The following is a 24,167-nucleotide window of genomic DNA, read 5'->3' on the forward strand; positions in this document are numbered from 1 at the left end:
ATGAAACAGCATTCTCCTGCAAAAAAAAAAAAAAAAAAAAAACCTCCAAAAGTAGAGCAGCCTTTACATCCTGTGGAAAACACAGTACTCAGCAGCCATTACAATCCATTACCGTCCTCAAAATCCATTTCTCAGACATGTTTTGGACCGTGTGTGAGTGTGTGTATGCGAGTGAGTGCGCGTGCCTGCGATTATATATACACATGTAGTAACACTCAGCATTGTTTTCCATTAGGGACAATTAATGAGAAGTCTGCGAAAGAAAACAGATGGTCAGTAATAAAGTAGCTCACTGTCTGAATGAGTGATGCTTTATTTACTGCAGAGATATATCATATTTCTCAACATTCAGGTGAATGATTTGACCGTGGCCTTATACTGTAACTGTAGTCTGCACACCAGCAGTGACTTGGCAGTTCTAAAGTTAAAAGGCATGCAAGTCACTGGCATCTTACTTGTGCTCAATAAGTCTTGTGCTGTCTTGTGATTCTTGATAAGTAAGCATTGTATATGAATATGGTTTTATTAAAGCACAAATGTTTATGCAAAAATAAACACAGGAAATTAATTTGATTATGCTCTCACACACATGCACTGTAACAGGGGAAAAGGATCTGATGCATCACAAGCACGCCTGTGTGAACACACACCCACACACACACACACACACACACACACACACACACACACACACACACACACACACACACACACACACACCCTCATATACATTATGTCCCATGTCACATTCAGGCATTCCTCATAGGCCAGTGTTGGATTCCAGCCAAAACTTGTCCAAATGTGTTTTGGTGTGTGTGAAAATAAATCAAGAAAGTAGCTGACAGTGACTACGTTTACATGCATACTAATGTTTTATTATTATTCCGAATATGACAACATATAACAGCATTTTCTATTTTGGATATTCCAAATCCAGCCTTTTTCCAAATATAGCATTTTCCGATTAAGACAAGGGATATACTGATATTATTGAAGTTTTAGGAGCATTCTTTGGAAATGTATACAGCTCATTTGGACTATGTGTCTCAATTGGGATTTTTAACCACAGGTTTCCTGTTTATGATCAGCTCTCTGCGTTGTAAACAAAGCAACTGGCCAACAGTTTGTAAAACTGTGCTACAGATGCGCAAAAGAAAAGCCCACATTTCTGGTCAGAAGGAGAAACACGCATTGTGAATCATTATGAAAGACTTGGATATCAGCAGGGTTTTGGATATGCTCAAAAAGAGCAACGCCGACCTTTTCAAGAATGCGGTTGAACGAAAGTCATTACACTTATCAAGCATGCACGGCTGCATGTAATCGAGAATATTAGCGGAATATTCATTTTCATTAGACATTTGAACAGCTTGGTTGGAATACTGCCCTTTCATGAGGGAAAAATGGAGTGTTTTGTGCATGGAAACATCAGTATGAGAGACAGGTTTTGATGATTTTGAAAACCGTCTGTGTGGTCTCAGTGAGTCAGAGTGTGGTTCTGTCAGATATAAAGCCTGAGATGTCATGTGCGTTTGAGAGCTGCACTTCATACTTAGCGGCTGTGTTATCAGTGTTTGCACTGGATGAAGTTCAAAGCGGCCAGTCGGTGACAGAAACGTGTCCAGGGAACAAAGAAGTAAAGATTAGAACAGCTCAAACATCAGAGATGGCGTTCTGGTTTCTGTAGACCCAGATTTAGTAGATTTAATTAAACCCCTTCATCCCATGTTCTTTTCATTATATAGTTAATGCTCTTCCTTCTCGTCTTGTGTGAAGCCAGTGCGTCCACCTCTCGACGTCACTCTATCTCTCTTTGAGGTGATAAGTATGTGGCTCTGGACCAAGTCTGGCACACGTCCCAGTACCCATTAAAATGTTAGAAAATAGACAAGCAAACATTACCCACCACCCACTGACGCAAGCACATGCACTCCATGCACTCCACACAAACACACACACACACTTATCAAGTAGTTACCCTCATTCCATCAAGCACACATTCAAAACTCGTGCCCACATGCCATTAATGAATGAGTCGACAGAGGACAAATAATACTGTGCAGCTCCCTCGACAAGCTCTCTGTAAGAGACACGAAGCATAACAATATCCATAAGAGAGTGATTTTGGTCTAAGTACAAGAAATCAATATTTACTTGCCAATCAATTAAAAACAACCTTTGTACCACTGATGCCAATGCTTTGCACTCAACTAATCTGTTCATTAGTTCTCATGAGTCAGACCAAACTCTCTGAAACCTGACTCAAGATTTCCATTTCAGACCCAGAGGAAACAAACAGGGCATCACCAAAAGGCATTCCAACATTACTGCATCAGAATATTTATTTAACGTATTTAACAAAACTGAAACCAAAACTTATTATCAGCTCAGCTGCAGCAGATTGCTCAGAGACAGTTAACCATGCTAGCAAAAATACAAGCATGCTTATCTGTCTTCGTTAATGATTTCAGGCTTTTATGCATAGATTTCCATTAGCTCTAAAATTGCAAGTGCATGTTTGATAGTTTTATCTGGAAAATAAGATAACTGCACATTCTAAAGAACAGCATATCTACACGTTTTCTTGTGAAAAAACACCACAGTCCGAGTGATGACACATAATGTTGTGACTGGTTAATTATTGCTACAGCAGTCCCATACTGAACTCTTAGCCATCATAAAGCATGCATCATGCAAAATCATGCAAGCCAGAACTAAATTTAGTTTATGTGTGAAAACATGTGTGTTTGTGTTTTATTGCTGCCCCTGTGAGGACCAATTTCTGTTTCAAACCATCATAGTGAGGACGTTTTAGCCAGTCCTAACTATTCCAAAGGACTGTTTGAAGGTTAAGAGTTTAGAGCTTTAAGGTCGAGGTTAAGCTTAAGCTTAGGGTTAAGGTTAAGGTAAGGGTTACTTTGAGGCATTTAGTTGTGATGGTTCAACAGTTTGTCCAAATTGTCCAACAAACTGTGAGTCAGTCAGGGATTAGCAATTTCGAATTCCTATCAGCAAATACAAACCAAGTGACAAGTTAGTATTTTATGGCTTCAGTTTTGTTTTACTTGATTTCCTTTTATTCTTCAGCTCATATTAACTTATGACTCATTCAGCAATATTTTGGATACACTGCATTAGCATATTCCATCGTTTTTGTACTGTATTAATCCATAGAGGGAGACACACAAACACATGCACTGATAAAATAGTGTGTCTCAATATTTGATCAAATACTAGTAATGAGAATGTATGCATAAGTGTCTGGTTGTTATACTTTGATCATTTTAATGTATATACATCTATCACAGGGATTGGAATAAATCAGGTATCAATAAGTTTTATATAATTGTTTACAATCATAACCAAACCAAAAGAAAATAACTTCCCTCTGGTGTGTAAACATGGCTGTGTGACATCTGAAACTACAGGAAATACCACTGATTAATACTTGTGTTTCTCATCTCTGTCCACTAGGTGTCAGCAGAGCCATAGAAGATGCTGTTGAGGGCAAAGCGATTCCAGGGACTGTGATTGACTCAGCCGCCCAGACACAAAGCTGTTCAACAGACATCACAGACATTTCAACAGCCAAGCACAGCGCCGATCTGCACTTCTCAGTGGCAGCAGTTTTCAGGAGACAAATGCTGTTCAACCAACTTCTTGCCAGACCTTTTTGATGAATGTTGCTCTGAATGGGAATGCTGGTGCGGTCGAGTCTTAGGACAGTTTGGTATGTTCGGTAACGGTATGGTGAGAAGGGTTCAGGCCCAGCAAGACCAGCGACCAGTCAAGTGAAGTAGCAGCAAAGACGGAGGAAATATTGGGAAAGAGAGGGAGGCAGATGGATCATGTGTGGACAATATCCTAATTTTGTCTCATTTGACCATGAAGACACAGAGATTAGATTGTATGCACCTTCATGAGTGGGAGCACCCAAACACTCTGAGTGAACAGAGAACATTATCAATGAACCTACGTCTTCTAATTATTTATTCTTTGCAAAAAGTAAGGCCTCTCATCTAGTTCAGAAAGGAAAACAGCAATGGTTCACATAAAGCTCCAGCGATGATGTCATCAGATTATCTCCAGTGAAGCGCCAGTGATAATGTTGTCAAGCGTGATGCTGGGTGTCCTCCTGTCCCTCCTCATCCTTCTGACTGTCGGAGGCAACGTGCTGGTGTGCCTGGCTGTCTGCGCCTCTCGACGCCTCCGCTGCCTCACTAACTGCTTCATCGTGTCGCTGGCTGTCACGGACTTGCTGCTCGGCCTCTTGGTCCTCCCCTTCTCCGCCCTCCTCCAGCTCAATGAGGAGTGGCCGCTTGGCCCGGTCTTCTGCAACTTCTACATCTCCATGGATGTCATGCTGTGCACTGCCTCCATCCTGACCCTCCTGGCCATCAGTGTGGACCGCTACCTGGCAGTGACCATGCCTCTGAGATACACCTCACTGGTGTTGCCATGGAGAGTTGCTGTGGCGATGGCCAGCGTTTGGACAGTGTCTATTGCCGTGTCTTTCTTGCCCATCCAAATGGGGTGGAATACAGTTAATGGGACAGTGCAGAACCACGGGCCTTGGGCTCCAGAGAGGCGATGCCGTTTTGAGCTGAACAGACCCTACGTGCTGACTGACTCTCTCCTCACTTTCTACCTGCCTCTGGTGGCTATGTGCTGGACCTACCTCAGAATACTGCGTATAGCGCGGTCACAGGCCAAACGCATTATCAGTGCCCGACCCACTTGCATCACCAGCTATAACTGCAGGAACAATCCTCCCACCAGTACCACAGTGGTCTGCAGTGTTACAGCAGTGGCTCTGCGGGAGCACAAAGCCACAGTGACACTGGCAGCAGTGATTGGGGCTTTTGTAGTGTGCTGGCTGCCCTATTTCATCCTGTTCACAGTGCTGGGCCTGAAGGAGCACCCAGACCCTAGCACAGTACCAGAATATTCCATTGTGTTGTGGCTGGGTTACGCCAACTCAGCACTCAACCCTATCCTTTATGGAGCCCTCAACAGGGACTTCAGGTCAGCCTACGCCCATCTACTGAAATGTCGATGCCCTACTTACAGTGGGTGGAGGAGCCGTCAGCCGTCTAACACTGCAACAGCAGGTAAAGCTGGAGAAAGCGCTTAAAGTGTGCAGCTAAATCTGCACTGTTTCATGCTCTTAAGTGTCAGGATCAGCGTCATTTAAAAGTGGACACAACAAAAAGTTGGCACCAGTGTGAATACATTATTATGCTCTTACTCCCAGTTTCTACAGTTTTATTCTTCCTTTCCTTCTCCCCCTCTCAGTCAGAGACGAGCTTACAGAGGTGACACTGCTATGTGGCCACACCCCTTCCACCTGCATGGCAGGTCAAACAGATCAAACCTTCATGCTTCAAGAAATGAACAGCGGGACAGTTACAGCAGCTGTCCAATTTACAAATGGCACTGCTGCCACAGATGTCAATGGCAATGAAAGGTAAATTATTATTCAGCACATTCTAATCTTCTCGAACACAAATGCAAAATGACAGGACCTGAAATGATGCAGAAAACTTCATGCATGCATCAAATATAATATATCCACTTTAAAAAAATGATACCGCACACCCACACCGGGGTTGAATGCTACAACGCTCACATTCATTCATAATAACACAGATGCCGTGCCATGAAAAACCACCTTGATCAGTGCGTTAAACTGACTGTATGTGACACCTTGCAGTTGCACTGTATTATGTCTTACTTTAAAAACACAAAATGTGATCAGTCACAAAAACATAAAAAGCTGTCATACATCTCTCATCTTTCACTCCTTTTCTACGAGCCCAGGTCGTGCTGAGCCTGTGCTGGTGAGATGGATGTTGCGTTCACTGTTCTGTGGTTGCAACAAAGAACAAAAAGCCTTAGAAGACACAGCAACAGAGATTTAGAGCCCCTCTATTTGGAAGCCTTCAGTGACACCGTAGAAGCAGCCATAATCCACCATGTAAGTAGATATACATGACATCCCTATAGCCCCCACAGACCATGACAGGCCCAGAACAAATGAACTGTGACACACAGATCCTAGCGGTGTCATCCGCAGTGTATCAGGCCATATGGCAATATGCTTATCAGGCCAAGAAATTTGCTTTCAGGGGGGACAGAGGAGACACATTATCCACTTTCACATCTAGCTCTCATTTCTTTGTTTGCACTTTGTGAGCAGTATCAACCGAGCGGTTTGCCCTTCCCGTGTCAACGCTTGTAAAGTGTGTATTAGCTAAAGCAGCAGAACAACAAAAGCATTTTTCTTCTTCACGATGGCCGATACACTGTCAAGGCTGTGCAGCTTGACAGTGCTGCAGCATTCAGCACACACACACACACACACTCACACACACAGGGTTTTGAAAGTATGTTTATATAAGCACCGTATATCTGTGTATGTACGAACGTTGTTCTCAGATTTTCTACGCAGTAATTACTGCATTCGACCTCGAGATCAGTAAATCATTTTAAATGCATCAAATACATTAGAAAGTGCAACATTAAACAACACGTCCCAAAATTTGCCACATCAGCCAACATGAACACATGAATCAGAGCAAAAGAGTGCAAGATCATTGTCGAATTTGATATTTCCAAAAACAAACTAATGGTACCCAAGTCATGTTTTCAAAAAGGAGAAATCCTCACAGCACTCATTACATTTACATTACGTCTTACATCTGCTGTCTTGAACTGGGGAAGGATTTCTCTACAGCTAATACTGCAGTTAGAAGAAAGGTCAAGGAGGCTCACTTGTAACCAGGAAAATTTACTGTTAATTATTTTTATTATATATTTCTCTTCTTTTTTTTCCAAACTTCTTGTTTCAGTGCTTCATTCCCTACTGCATTTACTGATTAACTATTAAAGTGTGGGTGTGAGTGATTTTTTATTTTTCACAGTTTAAAAAACTGTGAGCTGCACATTAATGGAAATGAATGCTTCATTACAGCAGTTTGAGTGATACAATATTCTTGTATACATCCTGAAAAAGTAATGTGCAGTTCTGTATTATATATGATTATTAATACAGCAAGCAGACTAATCTCTACACCAAGAGCAGGAGCTACTCCACATTTGCCTCAGTGGTAAAATGAATGATTCTTCCCCTGTATACTGCACACCCAAAGTCATTGAGTAGAGAGTCAAACTTCTGATCCTCTGCATTTGTGTGTCTCTTCTGCCTATTAGCAATCACTCTATCCATAATCTAACAAACAAAAATGGGACAACACGGGACCTCAGTAACTCCACATTTCATCAGCAAGAAGCAACTGTACGCGCAGAGCCAGCCTCCATCCGGCCAGGACCGAAGAAATGATGACGCTTCTATGTGGGTGAAGCGAAAAGTCTCGTTGTCTGACGAAATCCTTCCACTGCAGCCAACCATCAAACAGGGCAACATGTGGCCCTGATATGCTCTCAAACTAACTGTGGATTGTACTGAAGCACTGGAGGACTAAATAAAACCAGCTGATTAACTTATTGGTAACCATATTTTTTATGCTGACTCAAGAGCGCACTCCAGTGGAAACACCAAATATCGCAACTTGAACTGGAAAACAGTAGAAGGACGTTTCACAAAACCAGGGAATGGAAGTGGAAAAGTGACTTTTATGACACTCATCACTTGATGTGTTGAAATGTGTGACATTTGAATGTGCAGCATGCGAACTAATGGTAACGTGTCTATTTTGAAAAATGCAGCCGCCTCCAGACTTTGTCTTCACTGTTGCTCATTTGTTGGCATAAAGCTGGAAACTGTATTTATTGTATCATACTGTAAAAGTAATTGAGGACTGAAAAAATGGAATGTACTGTTCCTCTGAAATAGAACATTACAACCATACTGTACCAATAAAGAGCAGCTTAAATAAAAAATACAATATATACTACCACTTTGGAGGCAATACAGATGGGCGGTAGTTAAGTCTGGGTAGGGATTATCATGTGGGATGATACAGAAAACAGTGCGAGTACAAAGGAATACAAGAACAATGGAAACAATTCATCACATCTGTCAGCACATATTCCCTCAAACTATTGCCACATTAACACTTAACCTTCTCCATACTTCAAGTGATTTCCTTTGAGGATTGACACAGAGGTGTACATAATATCTATCTGCATGTCAGACACCAGCTGGAAACAAGTGTTAGAGGGGATTTACAACCCATTCAACCAAGTGGAAACACTTATTTGGTATTTGTAGCAACTAGGGTAATCATTTCTTTAATTGAGCTCCACAGTTTTTCAGGTTTTGTTCATCCAGGGTAGATTAGCTGAGAAAGAAAGCTCTTTGACAGAAACTTCCTGCTTCACACTTAATCGCACCAACAGCCACACTGACCACTGGAGCAGCAGGGGGTTAAGGGATAGGTTCAGTTTTTTTGTCTAATAAATACCCACATGCACCTAACTGCTAGGAAGTGATTCCTAGATTGATTGATTGATTGATTCCTCCTAGAGTGACAACACTGGAAAATATGAGGGACAAAATCCACATACCTCATTCAGTGAGAGACATTCATGTGAAGCATTTAACCATTTATAGACAATGGTTTTACACTTAGATTTAGTGGGAAAGCTCTATTCTTTATGGGAGCTCTGAAAGGATCTGTGCAGCAACAAGAATGCTGCACACACAGTTGCTCCTCCAGACACATGCAGTAACAGTAGAGAATCAAAGATAGATGCTAACATGCATTAACATGAGAGATTAGCAAAGCAGCAGTGATATTAAACCTTAAATCATGTTGCATAGAGGGAGTTGAGGAACAAGCGGTGTTGGCATCAGGGATCAGCGAGGTAAATTGAGAATTTACAATTTCTAAAAGCCACTTTGTACACTCATATGAATGTGACTGGAGGTCAGCTGGTGGCTAACTAGTGACAGCATCAATCAGCCAATGACATTGAGCATAAATGAGAGTTGACATGAGACAACATGGTATCACGCCAAAGCCTATAATACACCCGCCGGTCGACGCCCATCCACCCTGTCTGTTGCACATTTTGCATTGCCTAGGCGTGAAAACATCTTCCCATTCCACGGTCAAGTTAGCAATAACAAATGTGCAATGTCCGGTTACACTTTCAAAATAAAGCTTTCTGAGAAACATTTCAGGTGATGGTCACAGTTTGGTCAGGTTTAGGCACCAAAACTACTTTGTTAGGTTTAGGAAAAAGTCATGGTTTGGCCAAAAATAACAACAGTTAGCCTTGGTTTCACATGGGAATCGAAGCCTGGTCTGCCATTTATACTCCATTTCTCCTTCACTACTGTCATTAACGCCCCCTGCTGGTACTGCACTTTCATATGTGCGTACTTTTCCCACACAAGCAAAGCACACTGTAACACAGACACGCTAACCTCTATTCGGGCTGCAATTTAGTTGAACAAGAGGGAAATGTGACCATATCTTTAGCCTGGCAGTTCGTAGCTGTATTGCCAGTATTGGGGAGAGAAACAGACATTCAACTAGCAGGATGTGTCCATCCAGCATAACTCAGCAAGGAAACGCGAAAAAGAATTTCATACTAAAGAGACCGTAATGTTAAAAGCAATCTCAGAACCCATCGGCTATTGTCTAATGACGATTTAGCTTCTGGGGGCAACAGTCAACATTTTGGGGCCTACAGTAAAGCCAGTGGATATCCAGACAACAGATAATGGCTATTCCCCTTTGCGTGTTGGTCATTGTTTACAGTCCAATTAGCAACTTGAATTTCAAACTCAACAACAGCTCAACACTTTGGCTAATATCTGTAAACAGATATCTGCATATGAATGCAGATACATTTAAAAAAGCAAATAAAGAGTGATATCCCTGTCAGACAATTGCCAATGGGCTCTGAAATTACATTTCTGTCAATGCATTCTGCCTCTTTTGCTGTTCACACAGACTGCCCACTCAAATGTGATTGGTCCAAACTCAGACTACAAACAGACTACAAACAGAAACCAGAACACCTCCATTACAAAGCGTATTGCCAACAGATTATGCAAATATCTGTCTAATGAGATTACTTTGAAAGAGAACGCCTTGACTTGACTTGTCTATACGACTTCTGAAGCCTCTGATTAGGCTGTGCTGAACAAGGAGTGGACTTTGTGCCCTATCACAGCGTAGCAGCGCTTGACGGTATCACTTCTTGAGATGGAATGATCACAGTGAACAACCCTCTCCATGTATTGTGTGGCATGTGAGTATTTTATTAATAAACAATAACAAACCCAAACGTATAATTCACATGCCTTAAAAAGGCTTTTTTAAAAAAATCTGAGTATGAAGAAAATGACAAGCAGATGCAGTAAATATTTCATTTAGAGTTGGCTGAAAACCAGAGTGGTTAATAGCTTGGTCGTATCTGCGCTCCGTCCTCTCTAACTGAAAGACATTTATTATGCTTTCGTCTCCCCGAGTCCCACGATTCCTAAGTAAACATCATCTGTCCCTTGGCGATTCTGGTCACTTGCCCGCCTTCTCCCTCTCTTTCTCCTCGTCTCTTTCTCAGAGTGACCACTGCCAGCTCAAACCACATGAAAACCATTCATCATTGCTTCTTTAACATCAGATTAATGTGGGGAAAAACTGAACATATAGAGTCTCCTCCTCTCTTTCTGTCACTCTAATACACCGCATGCACATGCACGCGCACGCGCACACACACACACACACACACACACACACGCATACAGTGCACACACCCCGCTCGCTCTGTATAAGCTATCAATCATAGATATTGTCATTATTCAACTGTGTCATCGACAAGCCCCTCTCCTTCTCCTCCTCCTCCTCCTCCTCCTCCTCCTCCTCCTCTCTCTCTCCAGTCTCTGTCTTTGTCTCTCTTTCTCTTTTTCCTCCAGTCTATTCTCTCTCTCTCAAACACACACACACATACACACAGAAGTGAGAATCATGAATCATAAATCTTATGAATGCCATCTAAAGACTGCTCAGCGCTATGAGAGCGAGATGATTGATAGGTGTGAGTGACTGTGGCGAAAGCAAAGAAGACGGACAGAAGGTTGTAACCAGCAACAGCGAGGTCAGAAACTGCAGTTCAAGGGTCAAACATATCGGAGGAAGCACAATATGGCCAACAAGGAAGGAGAAAACGGGGGGGTGGAGGGGAAGGAGTAAATGGTTGAAAGGGAGAGAGGAGGGAGGTGGGAAGAGGAGGGTGTGTGTGTGTGGGGGGGGGGATGCTGCCACAGTGAGGCTAAAGCCATAACTCATCTTTTATTAAAAATAATGAAAAAAACTTAATGAGTTAATAATATCATGGAGAAAGAGATAGGGAGTGAGACAGAGATGGAGGAAGGGACAGGAGGACGGAGGAAAGGAGGGAGAAGAAGAAAGGAAATGAGAGAGAAAACGGCAGCGATGGAAAGCAGGACAGGGTCAACGCGTGTCTCTTTTCACCCTTCGGTCATTTATTCCCGTTTTCAAAGTTCACACAAGATCCATTACTGCGGCAGGGACAATCAGAGCGATCCCCCTCTTTCTGCCGACCTAAATCCCAAAGCCTGCCTGGTAATTAAAGGCACTTAACAACCAATTAACAGTGATGAGCTAAATTAGCAGGATATTGTCTCCTTTGACTAGGCTACTGCATTATCAGTGTATTGAAACAGCGATGAACAAACCTCAGTGGCCCGTCTTTGCATGTAGGCAAATGACGGATTAATTACTATTAAAACATCAGCATCTTAATGAGCTTGGAAACAATTACAGAGGTCGTTAGCATGTGGAGAGCGGCTGAGAACAGAAGAAGGGGGAGCGAGCACAAAACATGAGAGAAATCTTCATTGGGAAGCAATACTGATTAAATGGACGTACGGTCGCACTCATCGCCCAATATCCACGGACCTATTAAATGCATGACATCACCATTTGTCTTCTCTACCATCAAGCTACTTTTTCTCCTGCCATTATCTTTCCCCCTTCTTCTCCGGCTTGCTCAACTCTCTGCCGTCGTTTCGCCTCTCATAAAAAGCCTTTTTCTTGCTCTTCCATTCCTTTCTCCACTTTCTGCTTTTTCACGCCCATTTCTTCCCTCCTTCATGCTTGGGGGGCACAGTCCTGTGAAGGAATTTAATATGCAACTTTTATATGAGAAACCAATCGCATACGTCTGGGTCTATTGGGCTCGCAATCTATCGGCCCGGACGGCTAATGCAATAGAGAGAGCCGGGGCTATTTATCACACAGGGAGCTATCTTTTCCTCTCTCTCTCTCCCACTCTGCCCTCGCTCTCTCTGTCTTTATTCAAGCCCAGATTCCTGGCTGCCACTAAATCAGGCCAACTATGAGCTATGGCTGCCCAGAGGGCATCTCCTCTTTTATAGGGGGATTTGGATTTTGTATCTACTGGTTCCTCAGTGGTCGTTGAGACTGTGCTAACGGAAGCTATAAACATTCACAAACAAAAGGCAACAACTTAAACGTCCCTCCATCCCTACTGTAATGATCATGAACATGTAGAGATATATGGAAGTAGGGGGATGCATAAACCTGATGAATAAGATATCAAATGATGCTGCAAAGATTTGCCTGCGTGCATGTCTTCAGACAGAGAGGCGGGAACACATGCAAAGACAACACATGCACAGACATGTGTACACATACTATGTCGTTTTAATAATACGCTACAGTACAGTTCACACGATATCACTAATACAAGACACACACCAGCAGCACAACTTCAAAAGTTTCCTGCTGAAAAACAAAAGTGACAGTGTGTGCAGAGGATGCTGCCCACCTGCAGCAATTAAAATGCCTCGGAAAACCAAATTCATTTCAACAAATTAGCCACATTACTGGCCACTGTGTAATCGCTGATGGCAATTAATAAGAAATTAGTCACAATCAGCCCTATATTAACATCTCACCCAGGGGCCGCGGCTGGAAATTAATAACCGGAGATTCATCTCTCTTACTGTCTTTCTGGCTCTCTCTCTCGCTCACACAAACACACACACACACACACACACACACACGCTCTCTCTCTCTCACACACACACACACACACACACACACACACACACCTATGCCCACCTATATTGTTCATGAATCTCCTCTAAGACACAGATTTTTTCTATGTGGATCGTCTCATATGATCTGCAATCTGCTCATGTCAGCTAGCCAGCTTCCTCTTTACCGGGGTGTGAAAACCCCCTGAAAGATGTGTGTGTGTGTGTGTGTGTGTGTGTGTGGTTGTGTGGGTGGGTGGGTGTGCATGTGTGTAGGTGGGTGTGCGTGTGTGTTTTCTCACCAGCACATGCACCATCAACACATGTGCTTTAAGCAGTTTGTAGACATCTGGACATATATACAGACATATACCATACACTGTACATCTGTGCGCTGTGTGCTGTATGTGTGTGTGCGTGTATGTGTGCACGCGCGTGTGAGAGAGGTGCTACACAAATGGGGAGGGGGCATCGGTGGAGACTGGGCCCGCCTCTAGGGGTCCTCACACCAATCAGCAAAGCGCACCAAGAATCAATTAACACCAGTGGGAGGGGGCAGAGGGTAAGGCACCACACACTCTTAGACACACACGCTGTCCGCACGCACACTGCCCACACACATGGTACTGTCTGAGGAGATATCCATCAGATCACACATTGTGCGATATGCCAATGTGTGTGAGTGCGTATGTGTGTGTCTTTGAGCGTGTGTGTCCCCGTCCCGGTGTGCCCCGGTCTCTCATGGTGTGAGGTTGGGGAACAGATTGGGGGTCAGCAGGGGGGTCAGGCCAGGGTCACCCCCGTCTGAGCCGGGTGTGTGTGTTTCAGTCTCTACGTATGTGTGTGTGTGTGTGTGTGTGTGTGTGTGTGTGTGTGTGTGTGTGTGTGTGTGTAGCATTGCCTGACCACCACTTCCAGGGCTCACTGGCAGGCAGAAGTGAATAAGATGGATGGTGTTGATTCATACTACGAATTCATTGCTCCCCCTGAATCCATAGAGAATAAATACATCCACAGAAATTATGAAGCAAGGGACCAAAATGAGCATCTCACATTTTATATTCCTCTTTCACGTTTTCTCTCCATTCCTCCCTCTCTTCTTTGTCTCTCTCTGGTGTGAGGACAGCTGCTGGCTACATGAAAACCATTCATCATTGCATCTTTACCATAAAATTATTGACAGCGAGGAGGGCGAGGAGCTTTATTGGCTACATTTTACAAGGTGGGACAAAGAGAAAAGTCACGCATCAGTGGAAACCTGAAAACTTGAGTTAAGTAATAACAAAAGGCAGCTGAAACGGAGAGCAAGAAACTGAGATGAGACATTTCCGCTGCAACAGACAAAACACAACGGCCAAATAAAGTGATCAAAGAGTGTCTGCCATTTGCCCATGAACGTTCCACTGCGAAACCCCACCTCTTTCCTCTTCCTCTCTCTCTACACATTGCCGTCTCCATCTGTTAGCCCATTGCACTCGTCCGTCCACTACCCCCCCTTCCTCGTTTCCTCTCCTCCTCTCTGGCCTTCCTACCCTCAGGGAGGTAAGGTGATCTCCCTGTGCTGGTGTAAGTGACTGGTATTAGTCTCCTTCTCTGTCTGTCTGTTTGATCCCGGCACTAATGACTCCACAGGGACTGGGGTCTGATAATGGGAAATCAATATAGAGAATAGCGCTCTGGAGTGGCCTCACTTAGCTCTCGCTCTTTCACGCCTCAAAGCAAAGTGCCTCTGTGTATTTGTGTGTGTGTGTGTGTGTGTGTGTGACAGAGAGCATGTGTATCGCAGAAATCTGTGTGAGTTGAGCAGAATTTCTATGTGGGCCTTCTGCCTGGTGCAGGTAAGTGTAGAAAACATTTTGTTTTCATGTTTTTTTAATTCAAATGAAGGACTTCTTGCAGGTCTGTGGGCAGGTGAAAGAAGCTTATGAGACATTTTAAAAGCACACTGGATGAAATCAACGTCACTGGAGAGTCGACGTCTTTAGGGTCATCCAACAGTAATATGCATGTGTGGCTGTGTATATCTAAGTGTGTCTAATCGGTCACACTCCTACGCCTGGGGCCAGACAGGTGGGGCTGGTGGCATGAGGCTGGTGGCCCCACCACCCCCCACCCCTCCGCTCCACCCTGAGGGGCCAGAAGGCCCAGCAAAGCAGGGGGCTGGAGTAGCTCCCTCTGCCAGGCACCAGAGCACTATGGCTGGTGGCAGCTGGTCCTCTGTCCCTCCCTCCCTCCCCTCCTCCCCTGCATGAGCGCCCTGCGGGCAGGCAACAGGAGGGGTGAGGAGGTCAAGAGGCAGGAGAGAATGGGTGGAACGGCAGCGACATGGAGGATAATCGGCTTTTATGAAGCGGAGAGGACACAGACAGAGAGAGACTGGAAACACGGCTCTGACACAATGCGACTGACTACAAGCAGTAATGAATTAACACATTAGCGCCACGACCAGGGGCGTTCAGGAGCACTCAGCTGCTCTTAAACACAAACCCACACTGGCACGCTCTCTCTCACACACACACATAAATCAGTCATAAGTCATTAAAGCAACAGCAAACACATGCACTTATTAATTGCATCAGTCATTTTGTCGATGGCGGATCCCTCTGAAAGCCACTGATCAGTGATTGAAACAGATCCACAGCAACAGCAGAGAAACTTTAGCACTCAGAACAGATAAGTCAGAGATTAACCACACACGCTAATAAGGACGAGACAACGCTGTGGGAATCCTCTCGTCCAAACTCAAGCCATGTGTTCAATTATCATCAGCCCCCCAAATGATCCCCCATTAATGCTTTAACTCTTTCTCTCACATCTCCATCTCAGCCATCCCTCCATCCTGTTTTTGCTGTCTGCTCTCCGTCCATCCCTATAATTCTCCGTCTGTGCGGTTGCTTACTTCCCTCTCTCGCCCTCTTCCTCTCCATCCTCCTCTCCCTCCCTCCCTCCCTCCCTGACTTTTAACCAGCGTGAAGAGGCAGCCATGCATTCAACCATCAGACAGGCTTACATGGTCTACCCTCGCACACGCACACACAGAGTCAAAGCATACGGGTTCCTCGAGTGTAACAAGAATGCAATGTTCATCGAAACAAATATCCACCATATCAGGGCGTCTTTATGCGGTTAAATGAGCATCCCGATACTTGCAGAAAAAAACTTTACATGACTGATTTGTACACAAGAAAATCACACTGAACGTCCTTCTATTTGTTGCAGTTTGACTCCATGTGAAGAAAATCTCAAATAATCCACCACAATATTTTCACTGCGTTATCACATTTTGACTACTTTCCTCCAATAAAGAGAACACTTTGAAATGACAGCTTTCATATTTGGTCATTAATAGCAACCCAGCCATCTATTTGACATTTCCAGTGACGTTTTACATGTTTTATCTGCTTTTTAAGTGCCTGGCAGATGAAGTGCATCCACACAGTGCACAGAGCAGTGGTCCAGTGACAGCCCTGGGATGATGATGGCCCTGACCGAGTCCCTGATGGGGGATCCCATTCCTCTCTTCTCATCCAACAATCCCACTGAGCATGTCAATATGAAACACTATCCCCCCCACACTGGGGCCGTGCTTGGCTATCCCTCCCATTATAGACAAGACAGGCTTATATTGATAGGATGAGCCAGTAAACTGCTGCATCTGCGGGTGAAAAGAGGTATGGCACGGTATGGAGAAAAGTGTAAATTAGACCAAATCAAGTCTCCCAACAGTAAAACACATTTTCAGTATATTGCACTCAATGTGAGCGTGATTTACCACGCGACTTTGGTTGTATGTGGGCTGAGGGAGAGCGGGCCGTAAAGCTTTGTTTACCCAACTTTAAAAAATCCACAGCCTTGTAAATGTTGTCAGATGGCCGATGCCAGTGTCTTTCAGCTTAATACTACCTATATTAAATAGTTTAAATATTTCATAAGGGCGGTTTTTAGAGCGAGGGAGGGGAAATCGTTAGCTGCGGTAAAGTTTCATTAACTGGTCCCCATTTCGCTGCGAGGCAAACTCATCTCCTCTTATTGTAATAAAACAATCTCTCTCTCTCTCTGGGTGCTGCTATCCACTCATCTCCCTCTCTCTACCGCCTCTCTCCTTCTCTTTTACATCATAATAATACACTACATCCCCTTTAAATGCACTATTACTTACCGCTGCCTTTTCATATTGTAACATCACGGGCACTTTAGCGACAATATAAAAGCGTGTCATTCATTATTCAGAAGCAGCCGGCCTCGTCCTCCTTTTAAAAAGTCAGGCGCGCTGCTGAAATTGATAACGGCGAAGAGACGCGCAATAAAAACGCAGCCCCCGGGTACCGAGCTGCAGCCCAGACCCCCGATTATGCAGATCAAGTGGTAATTTCTCAAACAAATCGCACTCTTTCACTCTTTTGTTGTCGTTTCTTTTTGGACTTTTGGAACCAGGGGTGTCAGCATTTATATTGCCTGTGGAAAAAAAACGAGGATTGATGTGCGTCTTAATTGTTCGTGCGGGCTGCAGGCTTTCCAGAAACACTATCTAAATATTTTGGCCTAAACGAGATAACCTCAGGGTTGGCGTTTAAAGCGGTGTGTGTGTGTGTGTGTGTGTGTGTGTGTGTGTGTGTGTGTGTGTGTGTGTGTGTGTGTGTGTGTGTGTGTGTGTGCTTTTTTAAGTGGACTCTTGGTATCAATTATTTGCACCTTTTCTGCTGTAATCATGAAGCAATGAAATGATCCGACACTGTCTTCAACATTCAGGCCATCAATAAATTCAGAGAGGCTGGCAGGAGGCGGGCCGGGGCTTCTCCTGGCGTGTTTTGGATAACCGGTGTCACGGTGCTATCCCGGTAGGTCAGAGCTAATGTGTCATAATCACTCATAATCATTGGATTACACCGGATTACTAACACCCAACATCTGCAGCCAGTGGGACCCCGTCTGCGCCATGCGGGCCTGTCGGGTGCGCCGTCACTCTGCGGATAAACGCGATAATTATTAACTTTCATTTCATGAAGCGGTTATTCTCCGTATGCGTCATCCTATAAGTGGCCATGCTATTGTTATAAATCAAGTCAATTAATTTAAATATGTGCTCGATTCACAAACTCCGCCATAATCGCAGATGGAGAATGACTTTTGCAAATGTCATCAAGAGAAACATAAAAATGTCCACAAAGATGACAGCTATAACAGACCAATTCTCCCCCATCAAAAGCCACCGGTGAGCTCACATATGGCGGGGTGAACCAGCCAACACCCAGAGTCTGTCCATATTGCCAAACAAACACCTCGGGCCTTGTCCAATCTCATATTGCTTTATAAGACTTTATTGTGAGGAGCGAGATGCGGATGCTTTTTAAAATATTTATTACACGCTACAATATCTTTGCATTTCTGGTTGATTTTGGAGCGTATATCCTCACAAATGTAACCAGTTACATTTTATTTTATTTTATTTTTAATGCAGTTTAACATACATGCATCAAATAAATTCAGGCTGCATGTTCTTAAATAATGGATTGCGACTGCAAAAACACTAAGACTTACAATGACAGCTAACAGCCCACATAAAGTCTCACCAAGAAGGCAGAATAACCCAAATAGTGAAATTTAATTATTCAGACCTTAAAATGCATGCCTGCTAAAACGATGATGAATGAACAGGTTGGACCTTGGATGTTGGATCTTTAAAAAGCCTACAAATATAAACTCAATTGTCAGTAAATGAATATGTTGGTCATTAGTTGGTTAAAGGACTGTAATGTGATAGCTTAAAAAGCCACCTGCCGCATCCAAACCCGATGCGCATTTGTCTGTCCCTGAGACAAGTTAGTGGAAATGTGATTATCTGGTCACTTTGGGCGCCTGTTACATTGGACCTGAGCGGTTAGCAGCTTCCAGAGCCCGGACACTTTATCCGAAGTAGCCCATGGCCTTCCCTTGTCAGGCCATTTAATGTGTCACTGGCTAGCAGGAACAAATAAGGCCACGCTATGCTCTGCCATGCTCAATAGGTGCTGGTGATTCACTGCTAGTGTTCAATTAGGCTGATGTCCTTTTATTTTAAAGAGAGGCGTGATGGGTTTCATGTGCGTAATTACGCACCGGTAAAATGATCACCGTGGCTTTATCACCTCTGTTCTCGTTCAGTAATCTCACAATACGCACCGCATTTAATGAAAGCTGTTGAAATGAATTATTAAGTGAATGTTTTCAGTGGTTTGACAGTATTTCTCCTATCAAACCCTAACCCAACATGAATAAACAGGAATATGACTGCTCAGCGCTTGGTTATAAAGGTTTAAGGCTTTAAATCCGACGCATTATGAATATTGGAGGAACATTTCATCGTTGTTGGATTCGTCTTGAAATAGATGCACATTAAACGGCACAGTATAGTCAAAGAAATATAAAAATGACTCTCTGCATTTGATTACAAGGCGTGGACAATGTGCAGGACTTAAAATAAAAGGAAGATAAATTGGGACTGACGTTTCTTTCCTCTCTCCTTTATAACATATCCATGATAAATAGTCCTCAGGTTATAAAGTGCGGCGTAATAGCTTTGAAGCAGTTTACGTGTGAACTTATTATTCCCGTACATTCCACATGTGTCAAATGATACAGACTGAAGAGGTGACGCAGACAGTAAGAGGACAAATGATGCGCACTTTGTGTCTAGCCTGAGAAGTGGAAATGGGCAGAAGCATCAATTCATCAGAGCTTAAGGTGTGTAAAAACTTTTTTTTTTTCCACATGATATCATTTGTCACCAAAACTTATAAACGCGTTCACAGTGAACACTCTTATGGGGGCGAGGGGGACACTGACAGATGACTGACAAAACACCGTTTGGTTGAAGCGCTAAAATATTAGATGTTCGTCACCAAAGAAGCGTAAAGAATATTGATCTTCAGTGATCCCTGATGCGATTTGTTTTACATATGCCATTCAAATTTCTATAAAGTTGTCGCTTGCTCTTCACTTTCTCTCTCTCTCTCTCTCTCTCTCTCTCTCTCTCTCTCTCTCTCTCTCTCTCTTTAAATATATATATACATATAGATATATACTAAGGTAATAAGGTGCCCGTGGTTATGGGAAACCTTGGTTATTGTGCCAAATCGTGGGCCTACCCCCATTAACATTCAATCAGTCATTCTGGTGCCAGCCAATGAATGGTGGAGAGGGATGGAGGAGGACGGAGCTGCTAGACGGAGCGTTTTGACGCGCTGAGAGGAGGACAGAGCGTCACATCTCTCCAAACGCCCATCAAACTTTCACCACAGCCTGTAGAGAGGACCCAGTCCTCTGAAAGAGGCCTGTTAGAGACAAGGACACGCTGGATTCTGGGCAGACGGCTGGACAGCGATGGAGACACTACTCGCGATGACTTTTTGGTACAGTTTGACCCTGCTGTGAATTTCCCTGAAAACATCTCGTTCGGTTTTTTTTTCCTTGCTTTTTGCCACACAGCGACGGGGATGGAGCAAGCACCCAGCGCGCCGAGCCCTCCTCCCAAACCAGCCCATCACGAGCCCATCAGCTTCGGCATCGACCAGATCCTGGGAGGCGGTACAGAGCCAGAAAGCGGGCGCACGGCTGGAAGACAAACTGGATCCGATTTAAGCAACGGGGACGGTTATTACAGTTTAGGAAGCCCGACCGGGGCCAGCGCGCCCTCATACACCGCGCTTTCTATCTCCCTCTCCGGTATAATGCCTCCGGTGGAGGCTTCTGGTTCATACGGGGAGAGCAGGAGTCTGGGCAGCCGGGGAGTGATTCGAGTCCCGGCCCACAGACCCATGACAGCTCCGGGACCCCCGGCCCCCGTGCAGAGCGCAGTCCCTGGGTTTGGAGGACTGTGCTTCCCCTGGATAGGAAACAGGTTCGCCAAGGACAGAATATCAGGTAGGCCAGCTGTTAGACCTAATGGGTTCCCCTCATTAATATTTCATTATGTTTAAAATGTTACGAGGCTAGCTGCTGCTGAAAACTAACAAAAAACAAATCAATAAATAAATGAATAAAAATAACATTTACGTAACCAGACACAATATAAAAACAACTGTATTAGTAAAGAGTATTTACATGCAGCCAACTGAACTGTTTTCACTTGAATTATTTGAATAGCTGAAAAGAGAGGAAAACATACAACAGGATACACGTTTTTTGTTTTTAAATAATGGAGTACACTACATTTACAGGTATTATTAAACGCCTTGTGTCTGCGTCCCTGACTTAATCCTGTCTTTTTTTATTTTTTAGAAGTTAATTTCATAATGTAAATAAGCAGAACGAATCCACTGACGCACAATCACAATGTTTTTAAATAAGCAAACAGCAACAGCATAGCCTGTCGTACTTTATCACTGCAGTGAAAATGAACTAAAATGATATTAATAGCTGCACTGAAGATAAATAAGAATAAACTGACCTGGTGGGTGTCAAATAATTGACAAATGGTTTTATTTATTTATTTAAAAAAGCAAACCAAAGTGTTTGAAATAATAAAGGAATATTTGGAATATTTTGGAATATTTTCTTTGCCAAAAAATAGAGAAAGTTAAAGTGTAGATTAAGCGGATTAAAGGTGGTTTAAAACATTTTCTCACACAGCAGCCGTGCAGCCCGTTTTACTGAAGATTAACAGGAGCCTTTATTAGCAAAGGCCTATAATACAAGAAAAGATAAATAGGCCAATAGGCCTGCTGTCCTCTCTGTAATTACCAGTGCGGAGAATAATCTAAGGCCAAACAACTTTAAGATGAGTATTTATCTATTTTTTTTAGAATTGCTCTCTTCCCAGTCCTTTGGCCAGACTCATCTTTCACAATAAATTTCATCTCCAATATTTCACACAAGGCTTACACAGTCTAAACAGGGAATTGTTGTCAAACAGGGCAGATATATGTGATATATGGCCTTGAATTTCCATACAGAGTGGGGAGTGAATTAGTCTGTTTGGTGCTGTATAAAACCTCATCTTCCACTCACCGGTGTGTCTCTCTCTTCCATCTGCAGCGGCTCTGGTGCCGTTCGCCGTTACGCGGCGGATAGGACACCCGTACCAGAACCGGACACCGCCCAAACGGAAAAAGCCCCGCACGTCCTTCTCCAGAGTTCAGATCTGCGAGCTGGAGAAACGTTTCCACCGGCAGAAGTACCTGGCCAGCGCCGAGCGGGCCGCCCTGGCCAAGAGTCTGAAGATGACAGACGCACAGGTCAAAACCTGGTTCCAGAACCGCAGGACCAAGTGGAGGTTGGTATGACATTTCTTATCCTGGTCTCTAAATACGTTTGTGACCGCATTTCAACAGTGGGAACTCGGACACATGTGTCTCAGACGTCCAGCTCTGAAATCAAAGTTTCCTCGTTGAGCAGGTGACCCTCGCGCAATTTCCTGTGATCTGACCCCGACGCGGAAGAGAAACACCGCAGGCCAAACAGAAACAGCAGCAAACCAATTATTTCAGCTTTAGTACTGTTTAATCAGCATTTTTCTTAATTGTTCTTCTTTTACAATTTATACACAATATGTAGCCAAACGTAGATTTTTAATATCCAAAATTTCCTAATTATTCCAGGAAGTCAGAGACATCTTTTTTAAAATTGCTTGATTTTTCATGCGTGAGACAAACCTTCATCCTCGCTCTAGAAATCCTTTTATTTTTATTCTAAGAACTCACGTGCTGTCTTCTGTCCTTAAATCTTACAAAACCAAACTTTTTTTATTTATCTATGTATGTATTTATCAGTGTTTTAATGTTTTTTTTTTACTCCTGTCTTCTTTCAGGAGACAGACAGCGGAGGAGAGGGAGGCGGAGCGTCAGCAGGCCAATCGCCTCATCCTGCAGCTGCAGCAGTCCGCCCTCCAGAAGTCTCTCAGCGAATCAGCGGTGTCGGATCCACTGTGCGCCCATAACTCCTCCCTGTATGCCCTGCAGAACCTCCAACCCTGGGCCGAGGACAGGGAATAGAGACCAGACACCACTCTCTAATCAATAAGCATCATCTATTATCCCTGGGAGAATAGATAAATTCAATTAGGCCTTCATGAGGACAGTGGGACTTACTTTGATCCATGAAATGGAGAGAAAAAAATGTTGGACCAGAAAAACCGAAGAACGGGTCACAGCCTGCGATGTGGATGGTTGTGAAAATGGACCTGAAATGATGGTGAGTGATCCCTCAAAAAGCAGAACTTTCTTGGAATAAATCTTGCAACTCTGTACTTGGGAACAATGAGACTTTTTCAAATCCAAAAAAAGGAATCAGAACTTGTCATTAAAATTTCTTGTCACCCTGTGATCGTCCTTGTTATGCTTGTACTTATTCTCTTTATTAGAATAAGACGCAGAAAGACATTTGCCCAGTTTGCCCTCTAAACCTGAAAGAGGCAATTAATTCTCCAAAATGAGACCCAACATGAGAGTTTTCTGAAGGTATTTTCTTTCAACTCCACCATCTATTTAATAAGATAAGACTTTTTGATCCCACACTGGGGAAATGAAGCCGTTATGGCCAGCACATATTACAAAAAGCAAAAACAGTGACACAGAAGGGTTAAGATAAAAAGAATACAGCATATAATAATATAATCTGACACAATCAGACTTTCCTACACTTTGAAGGGCCAGATTAAGCCACGGCCTTCACCCCAGCACCTACACAATGCAGTTTTTGCATAAAAATGTGTTTCTGAGTTTTCAATAAATCTCCCAAAATTAAGAACAAAAATGTCTTCACAGAAATCCAGATAAAAGCTGCTTCAGGGATTTTTCTTCTTCCAGTCTCATTTATAAATACACCCACTCCGACTACACAATCACCTGTGCTTACACAGGTGTGGCGCACCACCATAACCTGAGAAAATGGTGCCCAAAATGTTACATTATGGGGAAAATGTTTTCATGAGCAGTAATAAAAGGAAAATAGATGCCAGGATTAGCGGGGGGAGAAGTGAAGAAAATATGAAAGAGGCTGTAAGTTGGGTAATAAAGGGAGTGATGCATGTTCAGTGATGGTGGTGACGTTTTTCCATATGCACATTATCTTGCTTTATTTGTGGGCCGTGTCCTCTGGGATCAAGGCACAAATGTACAACCCTTTTTGTACTTTCACTGTATATGTGTAAATAACAGTATAAACCGTTCTTGTGACTCCTTTTTTTTTTTTT

General features: G+C 43.5%; 2 protein-coding genes across 3 annotated transcripts; both read left to right on the forward strand.

The window, feature by feature from the left end:
* The first annotated feature begins 3,474 nt into the window (after nucleotides 1-3,474).
* On the forward strand, nucleotides 3,475-7,892 carry hrh2a (histamine receptor H2a). 2 transcript variants are annotated; one of them, XM_076739242.1, is made up of 4 exons: nucleotides 3,475-5,111; nucleotides 5,296-5,467; nucleotides 5,821-5,977; nucleotides 7,213-7,892. In XM_076739242.1, exons 1-3 carry the CDS (start codon nucleotides 4,106-4,108, stop codon nucleotides 5,828-5,830), a joined length of 1,188 nt encoding a protein of 395 aa, XP_076595357.1. In that variant the 5' UTR covers nucleotides 3,475-4,105; the 3' UTR covers nucleotides 5,831-5,977; nucleotides 7,213-7,892. The 2 variants fall into 2 exon arrangements, with proteins under 2 accessions (XP_076595357.1, XP_076595356.1); XM_076739241.1 differs by lacking the exon at nucleotides 5,821-5,977 and having other exon boundaries at nucleotides 3,571-5,111; nucleotides 7,213-7,884.
* A 12,175-nt stretch (nucleotides 7,893-20,067) lies between these two features.
* Nucleotides 20,068-23,299, forward strand: tlx3a (T cell leukemia homeobox 3a). The gene is made up of 3 exons (XM_076738846.1): nucleotides 20,068-20,899; nucleotides 22,013-22,250; nucleotides 22,785-23,299. The coding sequence occupies exons 1-3, from the start codon at nucleotides 20,473-20,475 to the stop codon at nucleotides 22,966-22,968; spliced, it is 849 nt and encodes a 282-aa protein (XP_076594961.1). The 5' UTR covers nucleotides 20,068-20,472; the 3' UTR covers nucleotides 22,969-23,299.
* Nucleotides 23,300-24,167: the final 868 nt, after the last annotated feature.

Source organism: Chaetodon auriga, chromosome 9 (genome assembly GCF_051107435.1).
Source record: "Chaetodon auriga isolate fChaAug3 chromosome 9, fChaAug3.hap1, whole genome shotgun sequence".
Classification (NCBI taxonomy): domain Eukaryota; kingdom Metazoa; phylum Chordata; class Actinopteri; order Chaetodontiformes; family Chaetodontidae; genus Chaetodon; species Chaetodon auriga.